This window comes from Elephas maximus, chromosome 7 (genome assembly GCF_024166365.1).
Source record: "Elephas maximus indicus isolate mEleMax1 chromosome 7, mEleMax1 primary haplotype, whole genome shotgun sequence".
NCBI classification, from domain to species: Eukaryota; Metazoa; Chordata; class Mammalia; order Proboscidea; family Elephantidae; genus Elephas; species Elephas maximus.
The window spans coordinates 122931939-122959869 of record NC_064825.1 but is presented as its reverse complement, the minus strand read 5'-3'; the positions used below and the strand labels follow the sequence as shown (position 1 = coordinate 122959869).

The 27931-nt window shown below is 39.7% G+C and overlaps 2 protein-coding genes across 3 annotated transcripts in view; both read left to right on the top strand.

The window, feature by feature from the left end:
* LOC126080897 (membrane-spanning 4-domains subfamily A member 4A-like) lies at positions 1-27494 on the top strand. 2 transcript variants are annotated; one of them, XM_049892111.1, is made up of 8 exons: positions 1-111; positions 1541-1619; positions 5113-5235; positions 6313-6441; positions 19018-19074; positions 20775-20924; positions 24998-25099; positions 27410-27494. In XM_049892111.1, exons 3-8 carry the CDS (start codon positions 5128-5130, stop codon positions 27428-27430), a joined length of 567 nt encoding a protein of 188 aa, XP_049748068.1. In that variant the 5' UTR covers positions 1-111; positions 1541-1619; positions 5113-5127; the 3' UTR covers positions 27431-27494. The 2 variants fall into 2 exon arrangements, with proteins under 2 accessions (XP_049748068.1, XP_049748069.1); XM_049892112.1 differs by lacking the exon at positions 27410-27494 and adding an exon at positions 21603-21628 and having other exon boundaries at positions 24998-25079.
* Positions 27450-27931, top strand: part of LOC126080894 (membrane-spanning 4-domains subfamily A member 6A-like) — a 55307-nt gene continuing 54825 nt past the window's right edge. Inside the window, exon 1 of the mRNA XM_049892098.1 lies at positions 27450-27533. The gene's annotated coding sequence lies outside the window, so the exon portion shown is untranslated. The remainder of the gene's footprint in view (positions 27534-27931) is intronic.

Here is a 27931-nt window from a genome sequence, read left to right as displayed (position 1 = left end):
AACAGCACTGCTGAATGTATATTTACACAGGCAGATGAGCCCTGCTTGTAGACGTCTTTATTGTTACTTCCATTACTTGCATAGTTCCTTCTGCTAGCTGCTGAGATCAAGGTACTGTCATTTCCATTTTATACCAAAGATGGCTCAGCAACCATTCCAACAGCAAGTTTATTTCCAACCCCTTTCTCAGAACCATCCTTTCATAAATAATTCCTTAGTGACTCACGGCTACCCCATGTGCTACAGAGGAGAACTGAGCTGCGTAGGGTTTTCTCAGCTGTAATCTTTATAGAAACAGATAGCCAGGTCTTCCTTCTGCAGTTCTGCTGGGTGGTTCCAAATTGGCAACCTTTGCATTAGCAGCTGATTACAAACAGCTTGCACCACTCAGGCTCCTTGTGGCAGTTAGACAGGGCTCGATTTCAAAAGAGGACTCACAGAACTCAACATGACAATGCTTACAAATCTATGGTTTATTGTAGGAAAATGATACAATCTAGCTCCAGAATGAAAGGAAGAATAATCATACCAGGCTGCCTGACAGCAAGGGGTCCAGAAAGGTCAGGCATGAGTTCCAACTGTCCACACTTTATCTCTGTCATGTATACTTTGTCTCTAATCAGGAACCCAACAGAGCACCTTGTTGGCCAGGGTTTTTTATGCCTGGTTGTCCATATAAGCATATTTCTGGCTATATAACCAGCTCCCATGTCAGAGAGTTCTGGGAGTCTCATTGAAGGCAGCTGCAAATCACCAGTCTCATTGCTGCCAATAAAACAATGCTGGCAAGCTGATAAAAATCAACTAGAAACTCCTCACACCCATGGTTACAATGCAACACTATTAATCAATATGCTGCCTACTTGACTAAGGGTCAAATAGTTTACAAAATGGTGAAACATAGTTCTCTCCATATTTAAGAAAACATGTGAAATTGTAAAAAGGATACTTTTAAACTGGATTATAAATACCATTAAATTCTTCTGCTTGTGTAAAAATCTTGGAGCAGAGTATAGCACACAGAGAATGCTCAACCACTGACATCCATATACTAACCACTGTTATTATGTATAAAACACTGTATGCATGGGCAGCCACTGCTTGCTCAGCAAATTTCACAATAGACAGGAACTGCCCCATAGGGTTTCCAAGGAGTGGCTGGTGGATGTGAACTGTTGACCTTTTTAATTAAAGGCTGAGTCCTTAAACACTATGCAACCAGTACTCCACAACCATATGACGGAAACAAAATTAGTTAGCACTTCCAACATAAAAAAGGAAGTAGTTGTGCTTCTCAGAAATTCTCAGCCTTTGAGATTTAGAAAAGCTGATAAAAGAAAAGTGCAGATCTAAAGCTGAAGAGGCGTGGAGTTGGGGAGGGTGGTGGTATCTGGGCAGGAGAACCGGGAAGCACTTGCTCAGAGCCTCTTCCAGCACTTGTCAGACACGCAGCCAACACCATAGGCTTGAAGAAATGTAGGTCCAGGGGCTTACCCTCCTAGGCTTTTGGTCTTACGGTTTTCTCATTGGTTGGTCCTAGGATTCTTGGAAGTGGAATGAGAGAGGATGAGGCTACTTTTTGACTTCTAGTTTGGGATGATTCCAGTGCCCCTTTACAGGTACGTTTGGGGTGTTTGGAAGCAGTCTTTTCTAAAGAGAATGGGGAAAAGGGAAGGTTCATAAAAGTGGGGGTAGGGGAAGTCACTATAGATGTGAATAGCCAATATACATCTCAGATAATGTGACAAGACTAGTGTTCAGGTTATTTCCTAATCTGGAAGAAATGTCCTTCATGTCCATCCAATATTCTCTGCTGTTTTGGTGTCCTGGGTAGTTGAATATAGGGAAGCTGAGCAGTCCACGATGTATTCAGTATTCTTCACCAACACCGCAATTCAAAGATATCAATTCATCTTAGGCGTTCTTTATTCATTGTCCAGCTTTCCCATGTATGTGAGTTGATTGAAAATACCATGGCTTGGGTCAGGCGCACCTTAGTCTTCAAGGTGACATCTTTGCTTTTCAACACTTTAAAGAGATCTTTTATAAGATTTAAACAATGCAATGCATCCTCTGATTTCTTGACTGCTGCTTCCATGGGTGTTGATTGTAGAGCCCAGTAAAATGAAACACTTAACAACTTCTATCTTTTCTCCATTTATCATGATATTGTTTATTGGTCCAGTTGTGAGGATTTTTGTTTTCTTTATGTTGAGGTGCAATCCATACTGAAGGCTGTGGTCTTTGATCTTCATCAGTAAGCGCTTCAAGTCCTCCTCACATTCAGCAAACGAGGTTGTGTCATCTGCAAGACGCAGGTTGTTAATGAGTTTTCCTCCAATCCTGATACCCCATTCTTCTTCATAAACTCCAGCCTTTTGAATTATTTCCTCAGCATTCAGAATAGGTATGAATAGTTATGATGAAAAGACAAACCCTGATTTATACCATTCCTGATTTTAACCATGCAGTATCCCATTGTTCTGTTGGAATGACTATCTCTTGATCTATGTACAGGTTCCCCATGAGCACAATTAACTGTTCTGGAATCACCATTCTCTGCAATGTTATCCATAGTTTATTATGATCCACACAGTCTAACACCTTTGCATAGTCAATAAAACACAGGTGAACAACTTTCTAATAATCTCTGCTTTCAGCCAGGATGGATCTGTCATCAGTAATGATATTCCTGGTTCCACATCCTCTTCTGAATCTGGCTTGAATTTCTGGCAAGTCCCTGTTGATATACTGCTACAGCCACTTTTGAATGATCTTCAGTAAAATGTTACTTCCATGTGTTGTTAATGGTATTGTTCAATAATTTCCACATTGAGTAGGATCACCTTTCTTGTGAATAGGCATAAATATGGATCTCTTCCAGTCGGTTGGCCAGGTAGCTGTCTTTCAAATTTCTTAACATAGATGAGTGAACACTTCCAGCACTGCATCCATTTGTTAAAATATCACAATTGATATTCAGTTCAATTCCTACAGACTTGTTTGTGGCCAGTGCCTTCAGTGCAGCTTGGTCTTCTTCCTTCAGTACCTTCAGATCCTGACCATATGCTACCTCTTGAAACGGTTGAACGTTGACCAATTCTTTTTGCTGTAATGACTCTGTGTATTCATGCCATCTTTTTTTGATGCTTCCTGCATCATTTATTATTTTCCCCATAGAATCCTTCACTATTACAACTCAAGGCTTGAATTTTTTCTTTAGTTCTTTCAGCTTGAGAAATGCCAAGCGTGTTCTTCCCTTTTGTTTTTCTAACTCCAGCTCTTTGCACATATCATTACAATACTTTGTTTTCTCGAGCTGCCCTTTGAAATGTTCTATTCAGTTCTTTTGCTTCATCATTTCCTCCTTTTGCTTTAGCAGCTCGACATTTAAGAGCAAGTAAAAAAGAATATATACAGAAAGAGATTTATATCAAGGGAAATGGCTCATGCAGTTGTAGAGGCTATAATGTCCCAAGCCAATTGCTCAGGATAGAACCTTTTCCTGTTTCATGTAGTTGCAGGGGCTGGCAAATCCAAGATTGGTAGGTTGGGGAGTAAGGCTGTTGCTCACAGGCTGTGAAGATTAATGAATCCCAAGATTGGCAGGCAAGACCACAGGTAAGCTGCTAGCTCAAGCCCTAAGAACTGGAGGTCAGACTAACAGGAGCCAGCTGCAGGATCCAGGACAACCAAAAGCTCCCAAGCCCTGCCAGAACATCTGCCCACACTCAATGCAGGCCACACCCAAGGAAACTCCCCTTAAAGTGACTGGCTACTCACAGCAGATCCCATAACGGGGATAATCACATATCAAATCTCAAAAAAGAAGTGATTACAACATCACACGACAGCCAAAACACTGAAAGTCATGGCCCAGTCAAGTTGATACATGACCTTAACCATCACATTACTCAACAGCATTTAATATGTAACCTACTTTACAAACTCAGTTATCATCAAAGCAGAGTCTATAACAGAAAGAAGAGCTCCCCCTGACCTTCCTTTGCCTAGTCCTTTGCTGCGGTGGGATGGATTGATTTTTTGTGGCCTTTCTGGCTATGGTCTTGTAAATCCCACCCAAGTGATTGGGACCGTTCAAATAAGATAATTGTGGCCCACTAAGGGGACTGGTCAGTTTTGCCTTAAAAGAGAGCAAATTCCAGAGCAGAGAGAAGATTTCATCACCTCAAGGAAGAAAAACCAGGATCCAGCACATCTTTTGGACCCAGGACCCCTGCACTGAGAAGCTTATGGAACCAAGAGACACAGACAGAAAAAGAGGTGTAACACTGAAGACAGAAAGAATTGGCGGCACAGAGCCTGCAGCAGAGACTCGGCAATAGGATACAGTGTGATGGCATCCCAGCCCACAGAGAAAACTGAGTGCCTCTAGGCAGAGGCTGAGGGTCAGGGAGAGGCATGTCTGTGAGCATGACTGGAAAGAGGCAGCCCTGAAGAAAGAACTGTGTCCTGAGTGTTCTGGAGCATAAATTTGTAACTCTTACTTCCCTAATAAATCTTATAATTGTAAGTATTGTCTGTGAGTTCTGTGTGGTCATTGCAATGAATTATTGAACCCAGCAGAGAAGTAAAGAGTGTCATGGGAGGGGTGGTTGATGTCAGAATAGGTAAAGATAGCTGAGAGAGGAAGCATTTCTGAACTCCAATTCATACAAATCAGCCTTGGACTGTTGATCTTGATTCTCCTTCCACCTTGTGAAGTTAGAGGAGGTCAGATACCACCCTCACGTTATTTGTACATGTGTCTAGTTTATTCCACGACAGCAGGAAGGAGAAGACAACCTTGACTCTTCCGAACAATCTTTGAATCAAAGTAGAAAAGATAGACAGGCAGAAACACTAACCACATGGCAAAATGAGTATCATACTCTCAGGAATCATGTAATCCCCTCTTTCCTCCCTCCCCAAGAAAGAGCAAATCAGGGATGTGGAAATAACTTCCGTCTTTAACATACGGAATGTCCTAACAGCTGTTATAGCTTAGTGAAGGAATGCAGACTAGAGACTGTCTTATGGAGGAGCCTGTCTCAAAGTGCCCCTCTTCTGTCATTTCCAGGACCTCATACTGAATTATGTTTCTTATTGTAGCACATTTTTGCTGTCATGACGACCCCACTGAGATCGCAACAGACCACACCAGGGGATGACTCTGATGTATCCCAGGCAGGACAGGCAGAGAAATTCTTGAGGGGGGTACTCAAGGACCTTGGGGTAAGTCAGGTGCATTTCTGGGAAAAGACTAATAATGCAGTAAACTCAAAACTGATCAGACTTAATGAGAGATACTCTCTCCTACAAGTCTCATGTCACAACAACTGACCTTCAGGACAGCAGTATTTGATGTTCGGGCCCTTAAAACTTGAAAAAAAAAAGGCAGAATATTCTGTGACATCATGCTTCTAATCCATGTGGGTCATCCATGATAAACATATTTAACTTCCACATGGAAAAGCAGCAAAAGAAAAGGCCATGTGTGGATTAGATGGTGTTCACTCCACAAGCTTTCTTGACACCTGATGGCTGCCTATTTTTTGTATCTCTCTCTGAGTCACTTTCTCAGCTAGTTCTGCTCTGCAGATGATGAAAACTCTTATATCTGTCGTGCCTTTCCCCTCTGACACCTTAGGTGTATTTTCCCAAAAGTAATGAAGAGTGTAAAGTGCTAGTGGAAGGACAGCAAGTGTAAAAGTTTATCTGTAACTCTGGTTTCAAAGCACAGGGACAAAGTCATTGTGGACACTTTGAATTCTTTTTAATGTCATGGGACAATTGTACTCAAACACCCTTAATTTTTTACCTCTGTCCTCACAGTCATGGCTTCAGGTTCCAGATGCCAAGAACATGTCATATTTGCTTTTTTCTCTTCTTCCCTAGTATGGACTCTTCTTTCTTCAGGTTACCTATCCTTGCTAGAAGACTTTATTTCTCACTCTTGTGTCTCGCCTCTCTGAGCATGTGAAAAGGAGAGCAACAGTTGTCATAAGACTACCTATGATATAGTGGGTTGTCATTGTGGGCACTGGTACAGTGTCTCTGAGCAAGTCCTGGCACAGTCTATTTTTACACAGAAATTCCTGGAGTAAAAATAGATATCTCAAGAGATAAAACTGGTAAGTTACTATATTCACAGTTCTTTATATGGAAAAAAAATGACAAGAGACTATCAAGAAGCATATCTGACTATGCCAAATGATTGAGAAGGAAAGTAGCTCAGTGGTTGGAGAAAGGTTGACTTAGGCACCATTTCTGTGGTGGATAATTGGTTTTTACTTTTGTCATCATTTCTAGGTTATCCAGATCCTGATTGCTTTGATAAAATTCAGCTTGGGAATAATATTGCTGTATGTCTTGTTGCCATTTTATGGACCAGAACCCATTTCAGTATACATAGGTTTCCAAATGTGGGGGTCAGTAATGGTGAGTACAGTACCCTCTGAAATACCTTGGAGTTCTATAACCTTGAGAAATATATCTGACTCAATTACTTCATATTTAATGCAGGAATAATAATATAAAAGACATATAAAATTAGGCAAATTAAGTATTTTAACATACATCAGTTATAACATTTTACAGCAGCTTGTAATCAATACCCAACCCAGAATGGCTTATATATTGAAAGCACTGATCATTTCAAAATGAGAAGGTCAGTGGCAACTCATTTCTAGCTTGGTCCTTAGTTGGTGTCATGGATTGAATTTTGTTCCTCTAAAAATATGTGTCAACTTAAGGCCCCAAAACAGTTAAATGGGGAAAAGACAGTCTTTTTAACAAACATTTTTCTAAAAGAAAAAGAAACTAGACCCATACCTCACTCCATGCACAAAAACTAACTCAAAATGGATCAAAGACCTAAATATAAAATCTAAAACAATAAAGATCATGGAAGAAAAAATAGGGACAACGTTAGGAGCCCTAATCCATGGCATAAACAGTATAGAAAACATTATAAAGAACATTGAAGAAAAACTAGATAACTGGGAGCTCCTAAAAATCAAACACTTATGCTCATCCAAAGACTTCACCAAAAGAGTCAAAAGACTACTTACAGACTGGGAAAAAGTTTTTAGCTATGACATTTCTGATCAGTGCCTGATCTCTAAAATCTACACGATACTGCAAAAACTCAGCTGTAAAAAGACAAATAACCCAATTAAAAAATGGGCAAAAGATATGAATAGACACTTCACTAAAGAAGACATTCAGGTAGCTAACAGATATATGAGGAAATGTTCACGATCATTAGCCATTAGAGAAATGCAGATCAAAACTACAGTGAGATTTCATCTCACTCCAACAAGGCTGGCATTAATCCAAAAAACACAAAATAATAAATGTTGGAGAGGCTGTGGAGAGATTGGAACACTTCTATACTTCTGGTGGGAATGTCAAATGGTACAACCACTTTGGAAATTTATTTGGCACTTCCTTAAAAAGTTAGAAATAGAACTACCATACAATCCAGAAATCCCACTCCCTGGAATATACCCTAGAGAAATAAGAGCCTTTACATGAACAAATATATGCACACCCATGTTTATTGCAGCACTGTTTACAATAGCAAAAACATGGCAGCAACCAAGGTGCCCATCAACGGACGAATGAATAAAGAAATTATAGTATATTCACACAATGGAATACTACGCATCAATAAAGAACAGTGAGGAATCTGTGAAACATTTCATAACATGGAGGAACCTGGAAGGCATTATGCTGAGTGAAATTAGTCAGTTGCAAAAGGACAAATAATGTATAAGACCACTATTATAAGAACTTGAGAAATAGTTTAAACTGAGAAGAAAACATTCTTTCGTGGTTACGAGAGGGAGGAGGGAGGGAGGGTGCGAGAGGGGTATTCACTAATTAGATAGTAGATAAGAACTACTTTAGGTGAAGGGAAAGACAGCACACAATACAGGGGAGGTCAGCACAATTGGACTAAACCAAAAGGAAAGAAGTTTCCTGAATAAACTGAATGCCTCAAAGGCCAGTGTAGCAGGGGCAGGGGTCTGGGGACCATGGTTTCAGGGGACATCTAAGTCAATTGGCATAATAAAATCTATTAAGAAAACATTCTGCATCCCACTTTGAAGAGTGGTGTCTGGGGTCTTAAACGCTAGCAAACAGCCTTCTAAGATGCGTCAGTTGGTCTCAACCCACCTGGATCAAAGGAGAATGAAGAACACCAAGGACACAAGGTGATTACGAGTCCAAGAGACAGAAAGGGCCACATGAACCAGAGACTACATCATCCTGAGACCAAAAGAACTAGATGGTGCCTGGCTACAGCCAATGACTGCCCTGACAGGGAACACAACAGAGAACCCCTGAGGGAGCAGGAGAGCAGTGGGATGCAGACCCCAAATTCTCATAAGACCAGACTTAATGGTCTGACTGAGACTGGAAGGACCCCGGTGGTCATGGCCCCCAGGCCTTCTGTTGGCCCAGGACAGGGACCATTCCCGAAGCCAACTCTTCAGACATGGATTGGACTGGACAATGGGTTGGAGAGGGATGCTGGTGAGGAGTGAGCTTCTTGGATCAGGTGGACACTTGAGACTATGTTGGCATCTCCTACCTGGAGTGGAGATGAGAGGGTGGAGGGGGTTAGAAGCTGGCAAAAAGGACAGGAAAAGAGAGTGGAAGGAGAGAGCAGGCTGTCTCATTAGGGGGAGAGTAATTGGGAGGGTATAGCAAGGTGTATATGGGTTTTTGTGTGAGAAACTGACTTGATTTGTAAACTTTCACTTAAAGCACAATAAAAATTACTTAAAAAAAAATGCATCAACTTGGTTAGGCCATGATTCCCAGTATTGTGTGGTTGTCCTCCATTTTGTGATTGTAATTTTATGTTAGGAGGATTAGGGTGGGATTGTAACACCACCCTTACTCAGGCCACCTCCCTGATCCAGTGTAAAGGGATAAAAGGAAAGGGAAGAAGCAAAGAGTTGGGGACCTCATACCACCAAGAAAGCAGTGCCAGGAGAAGAGCGTGTCCTTTGAACTGGGGTCCCCGCACCTGAGAAGCTCCTCAGCCAGGGGAATATTGAGGACAAAGACCTTCCTCCAGAGCCCACAGAGAGAGAAAGCCCTGAATTTGGACTTGTAATCTCCTAGACTGTAAGAAAATAAATTTCTCTTTGTTAAAGCCATCCACTTGTGGTATTTCTGTTATAGCAGCACTAGATGACTAAGAAAGTTGGAGATGCGGGACCTCATCAAGGACTCCTGGTAGACCATATCAGACTTCCTAGCTCAGTGTTTAGAAATGTTCTATATGCATATTCCCAAACCAGCTATGGGCAATGGGGATAGACTTACCATTATCAAGATTCACCACTGCAACTGGGGAAGATTCACTCTACCTTTAAGATCATGCGGCACTACACAAAATGATGGTTTTGTTACCAGGGAATAGAAAGGGAGGTGGTTGTTAGGCAGGCAATTTATAGTGTCTGGCCCAATGACCACCAGCTCTTAATAAATGGTTTAGGTTAGCAAATGGGACTATTAGATCAGTTTTGTTTCATAAGTTTAATAACAATAACTAAAATTAAATTTAAAAATATAATGAAAAATTTTTAAATGCTCCCCAACAAACACTCAAAAAAGTTCTCTGAAAATTGGAGTATAAATGAGAATAAAGTATCAAGTTTCATCCGCTAACAATAGAGGAAAACTTTATAACAATATTTACGTAAAAATCAGAGAACTGATTCAGGCATTCAGGAGTTTCCACTGATTTACCTCTACAAAGTTGAGAAAAGATAGTTTAGAGTGGTCCTTATGCTCCCTTTCGACTATTTACAACGGAAGTTCAAAGTTTGAAGTATAGCGAATGCTGTTTTATGTCTGGGAATGTTTTAATGTATCTAATAATATTAATGCCAATAATACCAAAACCAAACACCAAACGCATTGCCTTTGAGTCGATTCTGTCTCAAAGCGACCCTATAGGACAGAGTAGAACTTCCCCGTAATGTTTTCAAGTAGCTGCTGGTGGGCTCAAAATGCTGGCCTTCTGGTTAGAACCAAATGCTTAACCACTGCACCACCAGGGCTCCAAAGCCAATAATAGCTATCATTAAACTCTTACTATGATTTAGATTCACCACTGTCTGTCAGTGTGTTGTACTGTGGTGGCCTGTGTTACTGTGATGCTGGAATCTATGCCACTTATATTTCAAATACCAGCAGGGTCACCCATGGTAGATGGGTTTCAACTGAGCTTTCAGAGTAAGACTGACTAGGAAGAAGGACCTGGCAGTCTACTTCTAAAAAAAAAAAAAAAAAAAAAGACTAGTGAAAACCTTATGAATACCAGCAGAATTTAGCTGACATAGTGCCAGAAGATGAGTCCCTTGGGTTTGGAAGGCACTCAAAACATGACTGCGGAAGAGCTGCCTCCTCAAGGTAGAGTCGACTTCAATAACATGGATGGAGTCAAGCTTTCCAGACCTTCATTTGCTGATGTGGAATAACTCAAAATGAGAAGAAATAGCTACAAACAATCATTAATAATTAGAACATGGAATATATGAAATATGAATCTAGGAAAATTGGAAAAAAATGAAATGGAACACGTAAAGATTAATATCCTAGGCATCAGTGAGCTGAAATGGATGGGTATTGGCCATTGTGAGCCAGACAGTCATATGGTCTTCTACGCCAGGAATGACAAACTCAAGAAGAATACATCACATTCATCATCAAAAAGAACATCTCAAGATTTATCGTGAAGTACAGCTCTGTCTATGACTGGATAATATCCATACATCTACAAGGAAGACCAGTTAATATAACCATTTTTCAAATTTATGCACTGTCTTAGTTATTTTTTTTTAGTTATCTAGTGCTGCGATAACAGAAATACCACAAGCAGATGGCTTTAACAAAGGGAAATTTATTTATTCACAATAAGGTAGGTTCAAAGTCCAAATTCAGGGTGTCAGCTCCAGAGGAAGGCTTTCTCTCTCTGTTGGGCTTCTCATCAGTCTTCCCCAGGTCGAGGAGCTTCTCAGGCACAGGGACCCTGGGTCTAAAGGACACACTCTGCTCCTGGTGCCGCTTTCTTGGTAGTATGAGGTCTCTCTGCTTGCTTCTGTCTTTTATATCTCAAGAAATTGCCTCAAGACACAATCCAATCCTGTAGTTGAGTCCTGCCTCACTGACACAACTGCTGCCCATCCTCTCTCATTGACACCACAGAGGCAGGATTTACAGCATAAAATTGTATGATTGAAAATCATACAATACCAGGAATCATGGCCCAGCCAAACTGATACACACATTTTTGAGGGGACAGAATTCAACCTATGACATGAACCAACCACATTGCAGTGATGACTACTGGTGATTGGAATGCAAAAGTTGGAAACAAAGAAGGAGGATCATCAGTTGAAAAATATGGACTTGTTGATAGAAACAACGTTGGAGGTTGCAGGATAGAATTTTGCAAGACCAACAACCTATTAATTGGAAATACTTTTCTTCAACAGTATAAACAGTGACTATGCAGGTGGACTACACTGGATGGATTATACAAGAATCAAATCCACTACATCTGTGGAAAGGGACAATGGAAAAGTTCAATATCATCACTCAGAACAAGGCCATGGGCCAAATGTGTAAAATATCATCAATTGCTCATATGCAAGTTGAAGTCAAAGCTAAAGAAAATTAAAACAAGTCCACAAAAGCCAAAGTACAACCTTAAGCATACCCCATGTGAATTGAAAGGCCATCTCAAGAATGGATTTGACACATTGACCACTAATGACTGAAGACCAGATGAGTTGTGGGATAACTTCAAGGACATTGTAAAAATGGCAGGCAGGGGGATCTGATCTCTTCTAATTTCATGAGAAGGGAAGGAGAATCAAGGTCAATAGCCCAAGGCTAATTGCTATGAGGTGGAAGTCTGAAATCTCTTCCATCTTTACCAGTTCTGACACCAATGGTGTCACAGAACTCTCTACTTCTCTGCTGAGTTCAATAATTCATTGTGATGGCCACAGAGACCTCACAGACAACACTCAGATTTATAGGGTTTATTAGGGAAGTAATAGGTTCGAGAACACTCAGGTTACAGTTCTCCCATCAGGACAGACTTGTCAGCTGTGCCTACAGGCATGCCTCTCTATGGCCCCTTGACCACTGCTCAGCTCTGACAAGTGTTTCAAAGCACTTTTAGCTTTGCTGATAAATGCCCTGAGGCAATCCGCTCTGCCAGTAAGCATCATCTCAATGTGCTCACCTCTAGCTCCATGGGTCAGCAAACCTAGCTCCACCAGTGTCCAGAGGCACCCTACTCTGCCAGCAAAGCTCCTACCCAAAAGCACTCAGCTTTCTCATGCCATGGTCCAGGAAGCCCACTACTCCTTCTCCTGCCAGCCTCTCCTGCCACCATTTCTCTACCACTGCTTATCTCAGTCTTCAGTATTACATCTCTCTCTCAATCTCTCTCTGTCTCTGTCTCTCTCTTTCTTTCTGTCTCCTATTTCCAGGAGCTTCTCCACACAGTGATCCCAGGTCCAAAGGATACACTCCACTCCTGGCTGTTCTTTCTTGGTGCTAGTAAGAGTTCCTCTTCCAGGCTCTGGGATGACTCATTTTAAGCCTAACGGGATGGTATAACTGACCATTTCCCTCATTAGTGTTCCATATAGCTTATTAGCCTGGTTCCACACAATCATTTGATGGGAGTTACAAAGACTAGGCTAGAAGGGCCATACTGAGTAATTCATTCCACCACAGACGTCATACATGAAAAAAGCAGATCATTAAGAAGACAGGAAAGAAAGAAAACACAAAAATGACAGAAGTGATTCTGAAACTTTCTCTTGCACATAGTATAGCTAAAGCAAATGAAGAAATGAAGTTAAAGAGTTGAACAGAACATTTCAAAGGGTTGCTCGAGAAGACAAAGTAAAGTATTATAATGAAATGTGCAAAGGCCTCAAGTTAGAAAACCAAAAGAGAAGAATACACTTGGCGTTACTCAAACTGAAGGGAAAATTCAAGCCTCGAGTTTGTAATACTGAATGATTTTATGGGCAAAATATTGAACAATGCAGGAAGCATCAAAAGAAGGTGGGAGGAATACACAGAATCAGCATACCAGAAAGAATTGGTTGACGTTCAGCCATTTTAAGAGGTAGTACATGATTAGGAACTGATGGCACTGAAGGAAGAAGTCCAACCTGCCTTGAAGGGAATGGCAAAAACAAGGCTTTAGGAATTGACAGAATACCAATCAAGATGCTTCAGCAAACAGATACAACACAGGATGCACTCACTAGTCTATGCCAAGAAATTTGAAAGACAGAGCCTGAACGACCAACGGGAAGAGATTCATATTTGTGTCCATTCCAAAGAAAGGTGATCCAACAGAACATGGAAATTATCGAACAACATCATTAATATCACAAGCAAGTAAAATTTTGCTGAAGATAATTCAAATATGGTTGCAGCAGAACATCAACAGGGAACTACCAGAAATTCGAGCCAGATTCAGAAGAGGATGTAGAACGAGGGACACGTTGCTGATGTCAGATGGAACTTGACTGAAAACAGAGAATGCCAGAAAGATGTTTACTTTGTGTTTCATTGGCTATGCAAAGGCTTTCAACTGTGTGGATCATAACAAATTATGTATAACATTGCAAAGAATGGGAATTCCAAAACACTTAATTGTGATCAAGAGGAACCTGTATATAGACCAAAAGGTAGTCTCTCAAACCTAACAAGGGGATACTGTGTGGTTTAATATCAGGAAAGGTGTGTGTCAAGGTTGTATCATTTCATTGCATTTATTCAATCTGTATGCTGAGCAAATAATCTGAGAAGCGAGACTATATGAAAAGAAGGAGGCATTGGATTTGGAGGATGACTCATTAACAATCTCCTTACAACGTAGAAGTATCAATATCAGGAACCAATCAAAAGTTTCTTTTTTTTTTTTCTTTTTTTAATCTCTTTGTTCACCAGTACAGCTAAACCCTTTGCCTTCATGTCAATTCCGACTCATAGCAACCCTATAGGACAGTAGAACTGCCCCATAGAGTTTCCATGGAGTGGATGTTGGATTCAAACTTCTGACCTTTTGGCTGGCAGCGAAGCTCTTGACTACTGCGCCACCAGGGCTTCCCAGTACAGCTATATGTGTTTTATCAGAATGACATCAAATTATCCCCATGTTATTTTTAGTCTATTTGATCAAGTCTTCTTTCTAGTTTTATATACACAATATTTTACATTCCTTCTTAAGTTTTTCATCTAAAATATTGTATCATTTTTTTTTGCTATGGTAAATGAAGTACCTTTATTCAGTCCTATCTTCACACTCATAGACACACATATATTTACAATACGTGTATATAATTTCTGTTTCTAAAGTTATTCTCATCTGCCTTATTAAATTTTATTTTTATAGCACTTTCTAGTTGATATTCTTGGATATTTCTAATATAACTCATTCATATTTAATTAATATTAATTTTAACATTTTTTTCAATTTTTAAAATACAATTGTATTGGTTAAGATAATATACTCAGAACAGTTTACATAATAGTAGCCACCCTTTCTTGATTTTAACTCTAATGATATGCTACTAGTTTTCCTATTAAGCATGATAAAAATTTTTGGACTGAGATATTACATTATGTTATGGAAGATGAAACTCTTCCTATTTTATCAATAAATAATGTTAAATTGTATTAAATGTATTTTCAACATGTATAGCATTAAGATGTGAAATTTTTCCTTAACTCTGTTATTTTTATAGATTACTACATTGTTTCAATATTTTTTAAAAATTGTACATTTGAAGAAAAACCATATTCATTACATTTAATGTGATGGAGAATCCTCTCTGCTGTTTTTTTTCGAGAAGTGATTTAGTTTACATTAATCATCTTTCTGTCTTGATATTCCACCATACATCTGTCACTTTGTCATACTATGGGGGCTTGAGTGTTGCTGTGATTCTGGAAGCTATGCAACTGGTATTCCGATACCAGCAGGGTCACACATGGCAGACAGTTTTCAGCTGAGCTTTCAGACTAAGATAGACTAGGAAGAAGGACATGGTGGTCTACTTCTGAAAAGAAATTGCCAGTGAAAAACTTATGAATAGCAGTGGAATATTGACATAGAACCAGAAGATGAGCCTCTCTGGTTGGAAGGCACTCGAAATATGACTGGGGAAGAGCTGCCTCCTCAAAGTAGAGTCAACCTTAATGATGCAGATGGGGTTAAGCTTTTCAGACCTTCATTTGCTGATGTAACATGACTCAAAATGAGAAGAAACAGCTGCAAACATTCATTGATAATAGAAGTGTGGAATGTAAGAAGTATGAATCTAGGAAAATTGAAAGCTGTCAAAAATGAAATGTTAGGCAGAAGCATGGATATCCTAGGCATTAATGAGCTGACATAAACTGGTATTGGTCATTTTAAATTAGACAATCGTATGGTCTACTATGCCAGGAATGAAAACTTGAAGAGGAATGGAGTAGCATTCATTGTCAAAAAGAACATTTTGAGATCTATTCTGAAGTAAAATGCTGTCAGTGATAGGATAATATCCATACACATACAAGGAAGACCAGTTAATAGGACTATTATTGAAATTTATGCACCAACCACTGAGGCCAAAGATGAAGAAATTGAAGATTTTTAACAACTTCTGCAGTCTGAAATTGATAGAATGCATTGATAATTGCTGGTGATTGGAATCCAAAAGTTGGAAACAGAAGACGGAGCAGTAGTTGGAAAATATGGCCTTGGTGATAGAAATGAAGCAGCAAATCACATGATATAATTTTGCAAGACCAACGACATTGTCATTGTAAATACGTTTTTTCAAGAACATAACCTGCTACTATACACGTGGACCTCACCAGAGGGTTTACACTGGAATCAAACCAACTACATCTGTGGAAAGAAATGGTGGAAAGCTCAATAACATCAGTTGGAACAAAGCCAGGGGCCAACTGGGGAACAGATCATCAATTGTTCATATGCAAGTTCAAGTTGAAACTGAAGAAAATTAGAATAACCCCATGAGAGCCAATGTACAACCTTGAGTATATCCCACCTGAATTTAGAGACCATCTCAAGAATAGATTTGATGTGTTGAACGTTAATGACTGAAGACCAAACGAGTTGTGGAATGACATTATACATGAAGAAGGAAAGAGGTCATTAAAAAGACAGGAAAGGAAGAAAAGACTAAAATGGATGACAGAAGAGAATCTGAAACTTGCTTTAAAACATTGAGTATCAAAAGCCAATGGAAGAAAAGATGAAGTAAAAGAGCTGAACAGAAGACTTCAAAGGGCGGCTCAAGAAGAGAAAGTAAAGTATTATAATAACATATGCAAAGAACTAGAGATAGAAAACTAAAAGAGAAGAAGACTCTCAGCATTTCTCAAGCCAAAAAAATTGAACAATATGTTCAAGCCTCGGGTTGCAATAGTGAAGAATTCTACAGGGAAAACATTAAAAGATGAAGGAAGCATCAAAAAAAAAAAAAAAAGATGGAAGGAATACATAGAGTCCCTAAAACAAAAAAAATTGGTCGATGTTCAAACTTATCAGAAGGTAACATATGATCAGGAACCAATAGTACAGAAGGAAGAGGTCAAGCTGCACTGAAAGTATTGGCAAAAAACAAGGCGTCAGGAATAGGCAGAATACCATCTGAGATGTTTCAACAAATGGATGCAACACTGAAAGTGTTCGCTTGTTTATACCAAGAAATTTGGAAGACAGCTACCTGGCCACACAACTAGAAGAGCTCAATATTTACACCCATTCCAAAGAAAGGTGATCCAAGAGAATGTGAAAAATATCTAGCAATATCATTTAAACCTTTTCCAGAGCATTGAAATTAGAAGTAAAATTTTGAAGAAGGTCATTCAAAAGTGGCTGCAATGGTACATCAACAGGGAACTGACAGAAATTCAAGCTGGATGAAGAAGAGGATGTGGAAAGAGGGATATCATTTCTGATGTCAGATGGATCCTCGCTAAAAGCGGAGAATACAAGAAAGGTGTGTTTACCTGTGTTTTATTGACTGCGCAAAAGCACTCATCTGTGGGGATCATAACAAATTATGGATAACATTGTGAAGGATGGGAATTCCAGAAAACTTCATTCTGCTCATGAGGAATCTGTACATAGAGAGGCAGTCGTTCAAACAGAATAAGGGGATACTACCTGGTTTAAAGCCAGGAAAATTGTGTGTCAGCATTGTATTCTTTCCTACTTATTCAGTCTGTATGCTGAGCAAATAATCTGAGAAGATGGATTATATGAAGAAAAAAGCAGCATCAGGATTCAAGGAAGACTCATTAACAACCGGCGTTATGCAGGTGACACAACCTTCCTTGCTGAAAGCAAAGAAGACTTGAAGCACTTACTAATGAGCATCAGAGACCACAGCCTTCGTTATGGATTATACCTCAACATAAAGGAAACAAAAATCCTCACAACTGGACCAATAAACATCATGACAAAGGGAGAAAAAATAGAAGTTGTCAAGGATTTAATTCTGCCCAGATACACAATCAACACCCAAGAAAGCAGCAGTCAAGAAATCAAAAGACATTGTATTGGCCAAATCTGCCGCAAAGACCTGTGAAAGTATTAAAAAGCAAAGATGTCACCTTGAAGACTAAGTTGCACCTGACCAAGCCATGGTGTTTTCAATTGCTTCATGTGCATTCGAATGCTAGACAGTGAATACGGAAGACTGAAGAACAAATTGGTGCCTTTGAATTGTAATGCTGTCGAAGAATACTAAATATACCACGGCCTACCAGAAGAATGAACAAATCTGTCTTGGAAGAGGTATAACCAGAATGCTCCTTAAAAGCAAGAATGGTAAGAATTTGTCTCACTTACTTTAGACATGTTACCAGGAGAGATCAGTCCCTGGAAAAGGGTATCATGCCTGGTAGAGTAGCGAGTCAGCAAAAAAGAGGAAGACCCTCAACAAGATGGATTGTCACAGTGGCTGCAACAATGGGCTCAAGCATAGCAATGACCGGATTGTGAGGATAGGGAAGGACCGGGTGGTGTTTACTTCTATTGTACATTGGGTCGCTATGAGTCACAACAGATTGGAGGGCATCTAACAACAACAAATGTCTTCATAAAAAAACAAACCTGTTACTGTTGAGTCAAGTCTGACTCATAACGACCCTATAGGACAGAGTAGAACTGCCCCATAGTGTTTCCAAGGAGTGCCTGGTGAGTTCGGACTGCCAACCTTTTTGGTTAGCAGCCGTAGCTCTTAATCCCTACAGCATCAGAGTTTCCCATGTCTTGATATTATGCACTTACTAATTTATCTTCCTGTTTCATTGGATTGGTCATTCTTTTGGTACTAAAATACAACTTCTTGAAACTTTGAAATCAAAGTGTCAAAGCAAACCTCAAAATTCAAACAGTTGAATAGTCTAAGGCAGGGACCCCCTTGACTTGATTCTAGCAATTTTTGCCAGAATGAAAATAATTACATAATCATTGCAGTCAAATGAACTAGTAAATTCTAATCATCTAATAAGGAATTTGAAACTATGCTGCTCTTTTATTTGCAAATTTTAAGAGATATTTTAAAAGAGATTAATCTTGGTTTCTGTTTTTTCTTTTTGTAATATCTTGTTCAAATTTGATACCAGTATCAGTGTTAATTTTATATCAGGAATTTGGAAGCTTTCTTTCTATTTCAGTGCTCTGGCATGGTTTCAATGCCATTTTTATTAGCTGTTGTTTGAAAGGATTGATACATTTCCCTATAAATCCCTATGATAGAATTTCTCTGTTCTTTCTTGAGGAGGTGGGGATTATTTACAAAGTTTTGTGTTTCTTCTAAGATAATTGGTCGATTTAAAGTTTCTATCTAATTTAGGGGTAAGTTTTGGTAAATTATAATTTTGAATATTTGCTTAAAATTTTACCCTAATTTCCCTTTTTGTTACTAGTTTATTGTTTCAGGGGCCTTGTCAGTTGCAGCAGGAACTAGAACTACAAAACATCTGGTGAGAAATACTTCCTTTTTTTTTTTTTTTTTGTACCAAAAGAAGACCAATTAATGATACCTGGTTTTTTTAGATGGCCCTATATTTTGTTTGTTTTTAAACACGCAGGAGAGATTGTGAGATTGAATTGGTTAAATTGGTCTTTCAAAGCAGCTCATTAGCCAATTGGCCAATGATAGAATTTCTGACATGGGGCTGAATATTTTGGCGAGGTGGTTGCTGAGAGAATCTTCATGAAGATATAGAGGACTCTTTAGGGGATTTTTTTTTTTTTTTTTGCCGGGGGGAAATGTGAAACAGAAGCAGTCAAAGATCCCTGCAACTTGAGGTTCAGCCCATGGCAATGGCACTGAGGGTTGGTATGACATAATATTTATTAGCTGAATGATTAGAATATATAATGAAATTGACTCCTAAAGGGATTTTGATTCAGAGTACAGTAAAATAAAAGTCACACTAAGGCTATTAAAGAAGAGAAAGCAATTTTAAAATACAACTTCCACGCCAACCTGTCTTTCACAAAGGCAATTAAAGGCAAAAAGCCCAGATTCCATCAAATGTTTTTCCTTCCAAAAGACCATATTTGAATTTTCTTTGCTCAAAGTATAAATACTAACCTGTGGAGCATGTTCACGATGGCCTTTCCAAACCTGCCTCCCTAGCTTCTCATCCAGTTAACCCACCCAAACCAGTGCCCCACTAAAATGTGCCTACTGCTGCAGTCACACCCAGCCTCTCACTCTTTCCTGAGCAATTCGAGTTCTTATAAAAGGCCTCCATACCTTTTCACCTGAGAATGTATGGAAGGGAATCCCCAGGGGAGGGAAATAATATGCAGAAGGCGTAGAGGCATGAAAGGCGAGCAGCATTTAGAGAAGGATAAGCAATCACACACCGGAAGTATGACATGGTAGGAGACGGGACACAGTGTACGTCCAACTAAATCATAATGAGCATTGTAAGCCCTACTAATGAGATTCCTAGGGGAGTCATGGCGAGGATACAAGTTTGGGAATGACGAAATTGTATTCGTGTTCTGAAAAGAGATTAAATTCCTGGGAGGTGCAAATGGTTTGCACTTCACTACTAGCCTAAAGATGGATATTGGAACCCACCCAGTGGTACCACAGAAGAAAGACCTAGCTTCTGCTTCTGTAAAGATTACAACTAGAAAAACCTTATGAAGTCTTCTTAAAACCACCAATAGTTTAGCATAACTAGTAAAAAAATGTCTGCCTTGAGCATTATGCTCTTTGAAAAACTATCTCTATGGGATCAAAGTGACAACAGCAACTTCGAAGATTAGAAAGAAATCTTAGGGGTCAGAGAGTTTATGTTAATGAGAGAGGAACAACTCAGAAAAGGGGGGTGAGAATGGCTGCAGGACTGCAAGACTGTAGTCAATGTCACTGCGTTATACACGTAGAAAGTGTTGAATTGGTGTATATTTTGCTGTATATATTCTCAACAACAACAGAAAACCCTATGGATCAGCTATAGGGTTGCCAGGGCTCAGAATCGACTGTATGGTAATGGGTTTTTTTTTTTTTTTAAATACACATATATAGAGAAAGAGACAAGCTAGGAGATTATTGCTGGAGAAGATGACTGTGTATTGGGGAAGAAGCAAGGAGTACGAAGGATGGAGGCATATCTGAGAATATCGTTGGACTGTTTAATAGATTTTTATTCCTTTCTAGGATCAAGGTAGCCTAGGACTGAATATCATCAGCTCAGTCATGGCCGCCACAGGGGTCATACTCAGCTTGAATATTATTTCATTCGACCACCCTCCTTGTGACTATAGTCAGGCTCCAGAAATTTGCGCCATGAACAGGTCCATGTTAACGGTGAGTGCTTCCTCTTTTCACGGAGTACTGTAGTGAAGCAGGTCATGGGGCCCTGGTTTTGGCCAAAGTAACATTCAGCATTCTTTAATTGCTAGATCATTTTGGGAACCTTGAAGCAATTGAGAAATAGGGCAATCTTTTCTTTAGGAGTTAGGGCTACATCCCACGGCTCCCCTTGTTTATTCTCTACATGTGATCAGGCAAAGTGGGAAAAGAAATCTCTTATTTATTGATCACCTACTTTATAACAGTTATGGTGCTGAGCCCTTCACATAATTCTCTTGTTTAATTTTTCACAGTTCTGATCAGTATGTACTGTTAAAAAAAAAAAATTTTTTTTTTTTTACTCCCCCCAAAAATGGAGTTCAGATATCAGTCCTTATATGTCTCCAGATGTTCTTGATTGCGTTTCTGATGGGGTTGCCTGATTCTTTAAATAAAGTAAAATTGTCTTGAACATTATCCTACAAATCATGAGTAACCCAGGGTCTCTCCCAACATCTCTAGATGTCCTTGCCTGACTCCTCATTTCTATCCCCAGCATTGTGCTCCTGGAAAATTCCCAAACTTCATTCTATATTTTACAACTTTTCCGTTCCACTTGTTCCCATGCGGATACTATTCTAAAACTTTATTCTCCACATTACCACTGTTATGGATTGAATTTTCTCCCCCCAGATGTTGAAGTCCTAACTCCTGTTCCTGTGAGTATGACCCTGTTTTTCTTTGTTATATTAATCAAGACATTCCAGAGTAGGGTGAGTCTTAAACCTAATCCCTTCTGAGTGATCTCTTATACAAGGGAAAACAGAGAGACACACACATAGGGGGAAGACAAGTTCCATACGAAGATTTGTCTATAAGCCAAGGAATGCCAAGGGACACCTGGAACTACCAATAAGGAAGGACTCTCCCCTAAGCTAATATTCTGATTAGGGATTCTTACCTCCCAAACTGTGAGAGAGTAAATCCTCGTTATTTACGGTACTTTTTCTTACTGGCAGCACTAGCAAACTAAGACAACCACTATAAAAGATTGTGTAGGTAGTAAAACTTCTTGAAGTTTTGGACCATGGGGTAAGTGTGTGTGGGGTGGGTGGATATTGCAGCACAGGATAACATTAAATATTTGCTACTTCAAAGTCTCCTGGCCAGTCTCAACTCCACTGAGTTTTCTGTGATCATTGCCCCATATAAATGTCTAGCATTCCACCATGCTGCTTAGTTCTTCCTCTCCTTTTCTTCTCATTGTATCTTATCCTCAGCTATGGAGGCCATGGACCTCAGCATATGGACGTCAGTGTTGTTCCTAACTTGTTATGCAGACCAATTGCAGTGCCTTTGCTTCACTCCCAGCTTAACATGGATGTCTCCAGGGCTATCTATTCACACCAAAATAACCTCTTGAGTAACTTCCCTGAAAGAATCTACTCCCCTTAATATTTCTGACAATTCTTATAGTAAGCAATTTTATTACTTACCACTCATTCAAAATAAGAAAAGAGAGCTTCTTCAGAGAACTTAATAGATTTTTCTAAGGTGATACAGTTAGAAATTGGCAAAAGCAGGATTTGAATCTGGAGCTTCCTATTTCTTATCCCCCTATATCATTTACTATTGTTCCACGTTGTTATACTGAAGAAAAATTTGTGAATTTTATGCTCAGTTCTGAAGTTTCCCACATTAATAGACTCTAAGGGTGTAATGCTAAGGACCAAATCTGTACTTGACTGGCTTACTGGGGATGGCTTCCTTGATGTCTACACAGGGTTCTGCCCATAGAAAGGCCAGTGCTTGGTTTAATGCTCTGTTGTTGCTATCTTGAAATTCTTAATAATTTTTGAACAAGAAGCTCCACATTTTCATTTTCCACTTGGCCCTATAAGTTATGTAGCTGGTCCTGCCTTCATGTCAGTCACCTTCTTCCAAAAGCCATCATGAATTCTCATTAATTTTGTGAAGATTTTTTCCTGCCCATCCTCACACCAGAAAGTATCCATAAGGTCTTCCTGGAATCTGAAGTATCAGGTATCTTCTTAGCTGGGCATCTGCACTTTCACCCTGCAAGTCTATGAGTCCATATTTTATGCTCAATCTAAGAGTTAGGACTATGGGAGAAATAGGAAGGTAACCATGTTCCTGCCTTCAGGAAACTCTAGTCTAGTCTTCCTGAGGGGAAAATATCATCATCAACATAATTATCATCCATCATCATCATATTCATCAAAGCAGTTAATTTTCCAAAGGGTCAGAGGATTTACCTTTGAATATAATTATCAAAAGAGACTAGAAAATGGTGAGATCTTTGTAGATAAAGGCGTGTAGATAGCACATTACGTGGACTCGTTAGGAGAAGTATATGAAATTTGCCAACGATCAACTAGACCTAGAAAAAGAGCAATCCCATGCGGCTCAAACTAATACATGCTTATTTGCTACTTTTTGTTGAAAATGCAGCCTGACATCTGTTTTTGTAAATAAAGGTTTATTGAAACACTGCCTCACTCATTTGTTTACATATTGTGTAAGGCTGCTTTTGTGGTACAAGGGGAGAGTTGAGTAGCTGCAACAGAGACCTTATAGCCTACAAAACTTTAAGTATTTGCTATCTGGCCTCCTACAGAAAAAGTTTGTTAGCCTCTGGTCTACCCCTCTAGATGGTATGATCCTTGAAGACAAGAAAATTGCCTGTTTTTTTATCTGCTCCTGTACCTCCAGTACCTATAACAATGCTCAAAAATGCAAAGGTTACAGAATATTTGTTCAAGGGATGAGTGAATAGATAATGAAATAATTAATACAAATATTCTTAGGTCCACTTGTGTCTGTGTCATTTCCTGAGCCACTCATCCTTAGGTTCATGCAGACCAGAGGGACTATCACTGTGCAAGGTGAGAAAGGAGAGAATGATTAAACCAAAGAAATCCAGACATCATTTCAGGATAAGATTATTAGGAATAAGAGTACTTCCCCAATGTCCCTCAAATCTGACCATGTGTTTTGGCTAAAGATTGGACCTAAAGCCAGTTCTCCTAAGGTATGGATTAAAGACAGACTCATTTGGTGTTCATTACTACATTATTGTTGTTGTTGTTGTCGTGTACCGTCAAGTCGGTTCCAACTCATAGCAACCCTATAGGACAGAGTAGAACAACCCCATAGAGTTTCCAAGAAGCACCCGGTGGATTTGAACTGCTGTTTTGGTTACCAGCCAAGCTCTTAACCACTAAGCCACCGGGGCTCCATTGCTACATTAGTTTCTAATTACTGCTGCAATAAATTACCACAAACTTAGTTAATTAAAACAAAACAAAGTTATTATCTTACGTTTCTGGAGGCCTAAGTCTGAAATGGATCTCAATGAGCTAAAATCAAGATTTCAGCGGGGTTGCATTGTTTCCAGAAGCTCTAGGGGAGAATCTGGTTCCTTTCCTTTTCCGTCTTCTAGAGGCTACCTGCATTCCTTGACTCATGGGCCCTTTCTTTATCTTCTAAGTAAGCAGCACAGCATCTTCAAATCTCTTTGTGATCTTCTGCCTCTTACTTCTACTTATAAGAATGCTTATAAATTAAACTCAGCCCACCTGGATAATCCAGGACAATGTCTCCATCTCAAAGCAGCCTTCGCCATGGAATTTAACATATTCACATATTCTGGGGATTAGGACCTGGACCTCTTTGGAGGGAACATTTTCAACCTGCAATGACTAAGCTATGAGATCATATCATAATGCCCACTGTATTGAATTTCTAGTGTTTGAGAGGACTAAGATGACAATGATCTTTAAGATCCATTTCTCCTCTTTTTAAAGCGCTTTCACATTTTGTGCTCATGATAGCACTGGAAAGTAGTGGCAGGGGTGAGGTGGTGAGTGTGATTATTTTATCAGTAAGAAAGTGAAAAAATAAGTGGCTTTCACCAGGCCAAGAACTGGCCTAAGTTCTGGCTGCAATGGAAGCCAGTTTTCCTGATCCCTGCCCAGTCCTTTTTCCCTTTTGGCCCTGTAATCAGTGATGTGTTTGGAGTTTGTCATCTCCATTCTCATGCTCCTTTGTTATGGATTTGTTCCTAGGGTATGAATGGTCTAGTGTTCATTTTAAGTGTGCTGGAGTTCTGCATTGCTGTGTCCCTCTCTACCTCTGGATGCATACTAAAGTTTGGTAACTCTGGTGGGGTAAGTATTGGGCTTCCCTTGAAGATGTCTGTATTAAGTTTTCTATTGTTGCTGAAGAAAATGCCACAAACTTAGAGGCCTAAAACAACACACGATTATTATCTCCTAGTTTCCATGGGTCAGAGTTTGGGCACAGCTTGGTGGGTCCTTTGCTCAAGGTTTTATAAGGCTGCAATCAAGGTGTTGGCTGGAACTGTGGTCTCACATGAGGCTGATGATCCTCTTCCATGCTCACATGGTAGAAATAATTTCCTTTCAGCTATAGAACTCATGGCTACTACATCTCAGAGTTCAGCAGGAGAGAAAAAGTCTCTTCTGCATTAAAGCTCTTTAAAAGGGCCCACTCGAGTAGGTCAGGTCCACCTAGTAGAATGCCTCTTTTGATAAACACATACAGAACTGATTAGTAACATAATCACGGAAGTGATATCTTGTCATATTCACAGATCCAGCCCACACTCAAAGTAAAGGGCATCATAAAAGGGTGTGTGTCATTGGCAGTTCATCTTAGAATTCTGCCTACCACAATGGCTAAAGAAAAGCTATTTTTTCATTAACCTTACTCCTTCATAGTGCCTTCCTTCTGAGTCCAGATATGATAATACTTCACAGTGGAGAGGCCCCCAATGTGTGGGAGAAATTACTTCATTGTCCTATTATGGCAACCTTCTCTGGGCTACTGGGGAAATGTGGAGGTTTTAGACTTCTCTATCCATTTGTGCACACAACTCATTCTCTTCCCTGAGACCAACAGCCAATACTTCTGCTGTTAAGCAGAAAGAATGTCATCCAGAGAGATGGTATTGGGAAATGAAAGGAGAGAAGGGACGCTAGGAAACATAGTTGTTGTTGTTGCTGGTATTGTTAGTTGTGATGGAGTTGATTCCAACTCATGGTGGCCCCACAGGGTTTCCTTGGGTGTAATCTTAACAGAAGCGGATTACCAGAACTTTTTTCTTCCAGGATACCTCTGGGCAGGTCCAAACTGCCCAGCTTTAGGTTGACAGTAGAGAAAACACTTGCACCACCTATGAACTTTTCTAGGAAGAACAGGACAGGTATGTCTCCTAAAAAGTGAGAATTCCATGGTGGGGAATAAGATATAAAACCCCAACAGCTGTTCATTAACTGCAGTTATCCAGAGGCCCAGGAGAAGATGAAACTCTTGCCAAATTATAATAGTTTGATGAGATTGCTTTTATGGTGCTCCTTTCTGTCTTTTTGTTCCTCTTTCCCTTCTTTTGAGTTCCCATGTTGCACCACACCACCCACCCCTACAATCCTTCCCCACAGAAAAGAGATTGGCTAAATCACGTTAACACTAGTACTGCATTTTTGCTGTATAAGACCCCAGAAGTGAGAGTTTCTCAGCAATTTTCAGTGATTATATCATTTTTATTTTCTTTGAGTAAGACATTTGGGCATGTATCAAACTCCTTAGTAATCTTCTAATGACATTTATCCCTGTGGTCCATTCTGCTCCTAGAATAGCTACAGAGTGGGAATCTTGCTCCCACTAATCTCCCAGCATGAACCCAGGAATTGAACAACAGCTTGGGAGCTCATAACGTCTAACTCTCTCTTCCTGTCCCCTCCCCATTTCGCACTGAGTTTGTGGAAGGAAGTCCAGAACCTTCCTTAGTTTCCTGATGATTCCTGTCATCACTCTGGTCCACTGTGGTTTTTGTAATACTTTAGTCACGGTTGGCACATCACAGTTTGGTTATGATGTTGTCATTAGCATGCTGCTTCCTTTAAGATTACACTCAAGAAAACCCTACAGAGCTGTTCTACTGGTAACCCATGGGGCTTCCAAGAGTAGGAATCAACTGGAAAGCAAGTAAAAATAACAGCAGCAAAAACAACTATTTTTCCTAGAGTTTCTTCTCTCCTTTCATTTCCCAATACCCTCTCTCTGGGTGACATTGTTTCTGGTTTGGAAGAAGAACTCTATATTTACCTTAACACGTTGGTCTCCCCATCTTGTTGGGCACCATAATCCAAATGTAAGATTGATCCACTTGCAGAACCAGAGAAACAATCATTAAGCTCCCATGCCAAGAACCATCACTGCGTATTTATCCTAGAGCTTGCTAGGGTTGTTATGAGTCCTAACTGACTTGAGGGAATGGGTTTTTAGGGCTAAATTGACTGAAAGAGGCCTGAGAAACTCAACCAGATCTATCTTAAGACTAGATTCAGAGAAGAAACAGTAGACTCTGATAATGATGACATCGTGTGGTCAGGAAAAGGAAACCCAGAGGTAGGTATATGGGTGACTCACCTATGGTGTTCTGATTAATTTCACAGAGCGTGACCATCATGCCCTAAAATTCTCACATGGCTTAGAAGCAGCACCTACTGCACCATTTCCAGGATATTTGATGCCTCCTACAGAACAATATAAATATCTTCCAGAAAATCTATCTTGAAGGTAATGCAAGAACCCTACATGAGAAAGTACCAAAATCCAACTCTGCTTTTTAGAAATTATGTATTTCATAATAAATTCAGAAAAATATTTTCATTTCCCCCAAGAACTTGAAGACTTCTTTCATTGGCTATTCATCAGAGCAGAAGTTAAATAAATATATCATGCATTTAACGAGTCAGCAACACTTGAAAGTTTCCCATCCGTCCTTAGGAGTATGTAGGGGCATCAAGTTGGCAAATAAGATTTGCATCAGAATGGCAAAAGATATTGCTGAAATGGAACCCCAAGCATTACATATTTTTGCTTCCTTTGGTAAAATTATCCCTACTTGTTAGATTTTTTTCCCCCCATGTTTGTGGATATAAGGTATTTTTGCCTTCAGAAAGCTGAAATGCGTG

Bases quoted from the DNA above. Each gene is read 5' to 3' on its own strand.
- LOC126080897 (XM_049892111.1), top strand. From the start codon at position 5,128: ATGACGACCCCACTGAGATCGCAACAGACCACACCAGGGGATGACTCT. The intron at 20,925-24,997 runs GTGAGTGCTTCC...ATTTGTTCCTAG, and splicing joins TGAACAGGTCCATGTTAACG to GGTATGAATGGTCTAGTGTT. The intron at 25,100-27,409 runs GTAAGTATTGGG...TTAATTTCACAG, and splicing joins AGTTTGGTAACTCTGGTGGG to AGCGTGACCATCATGCCCTA.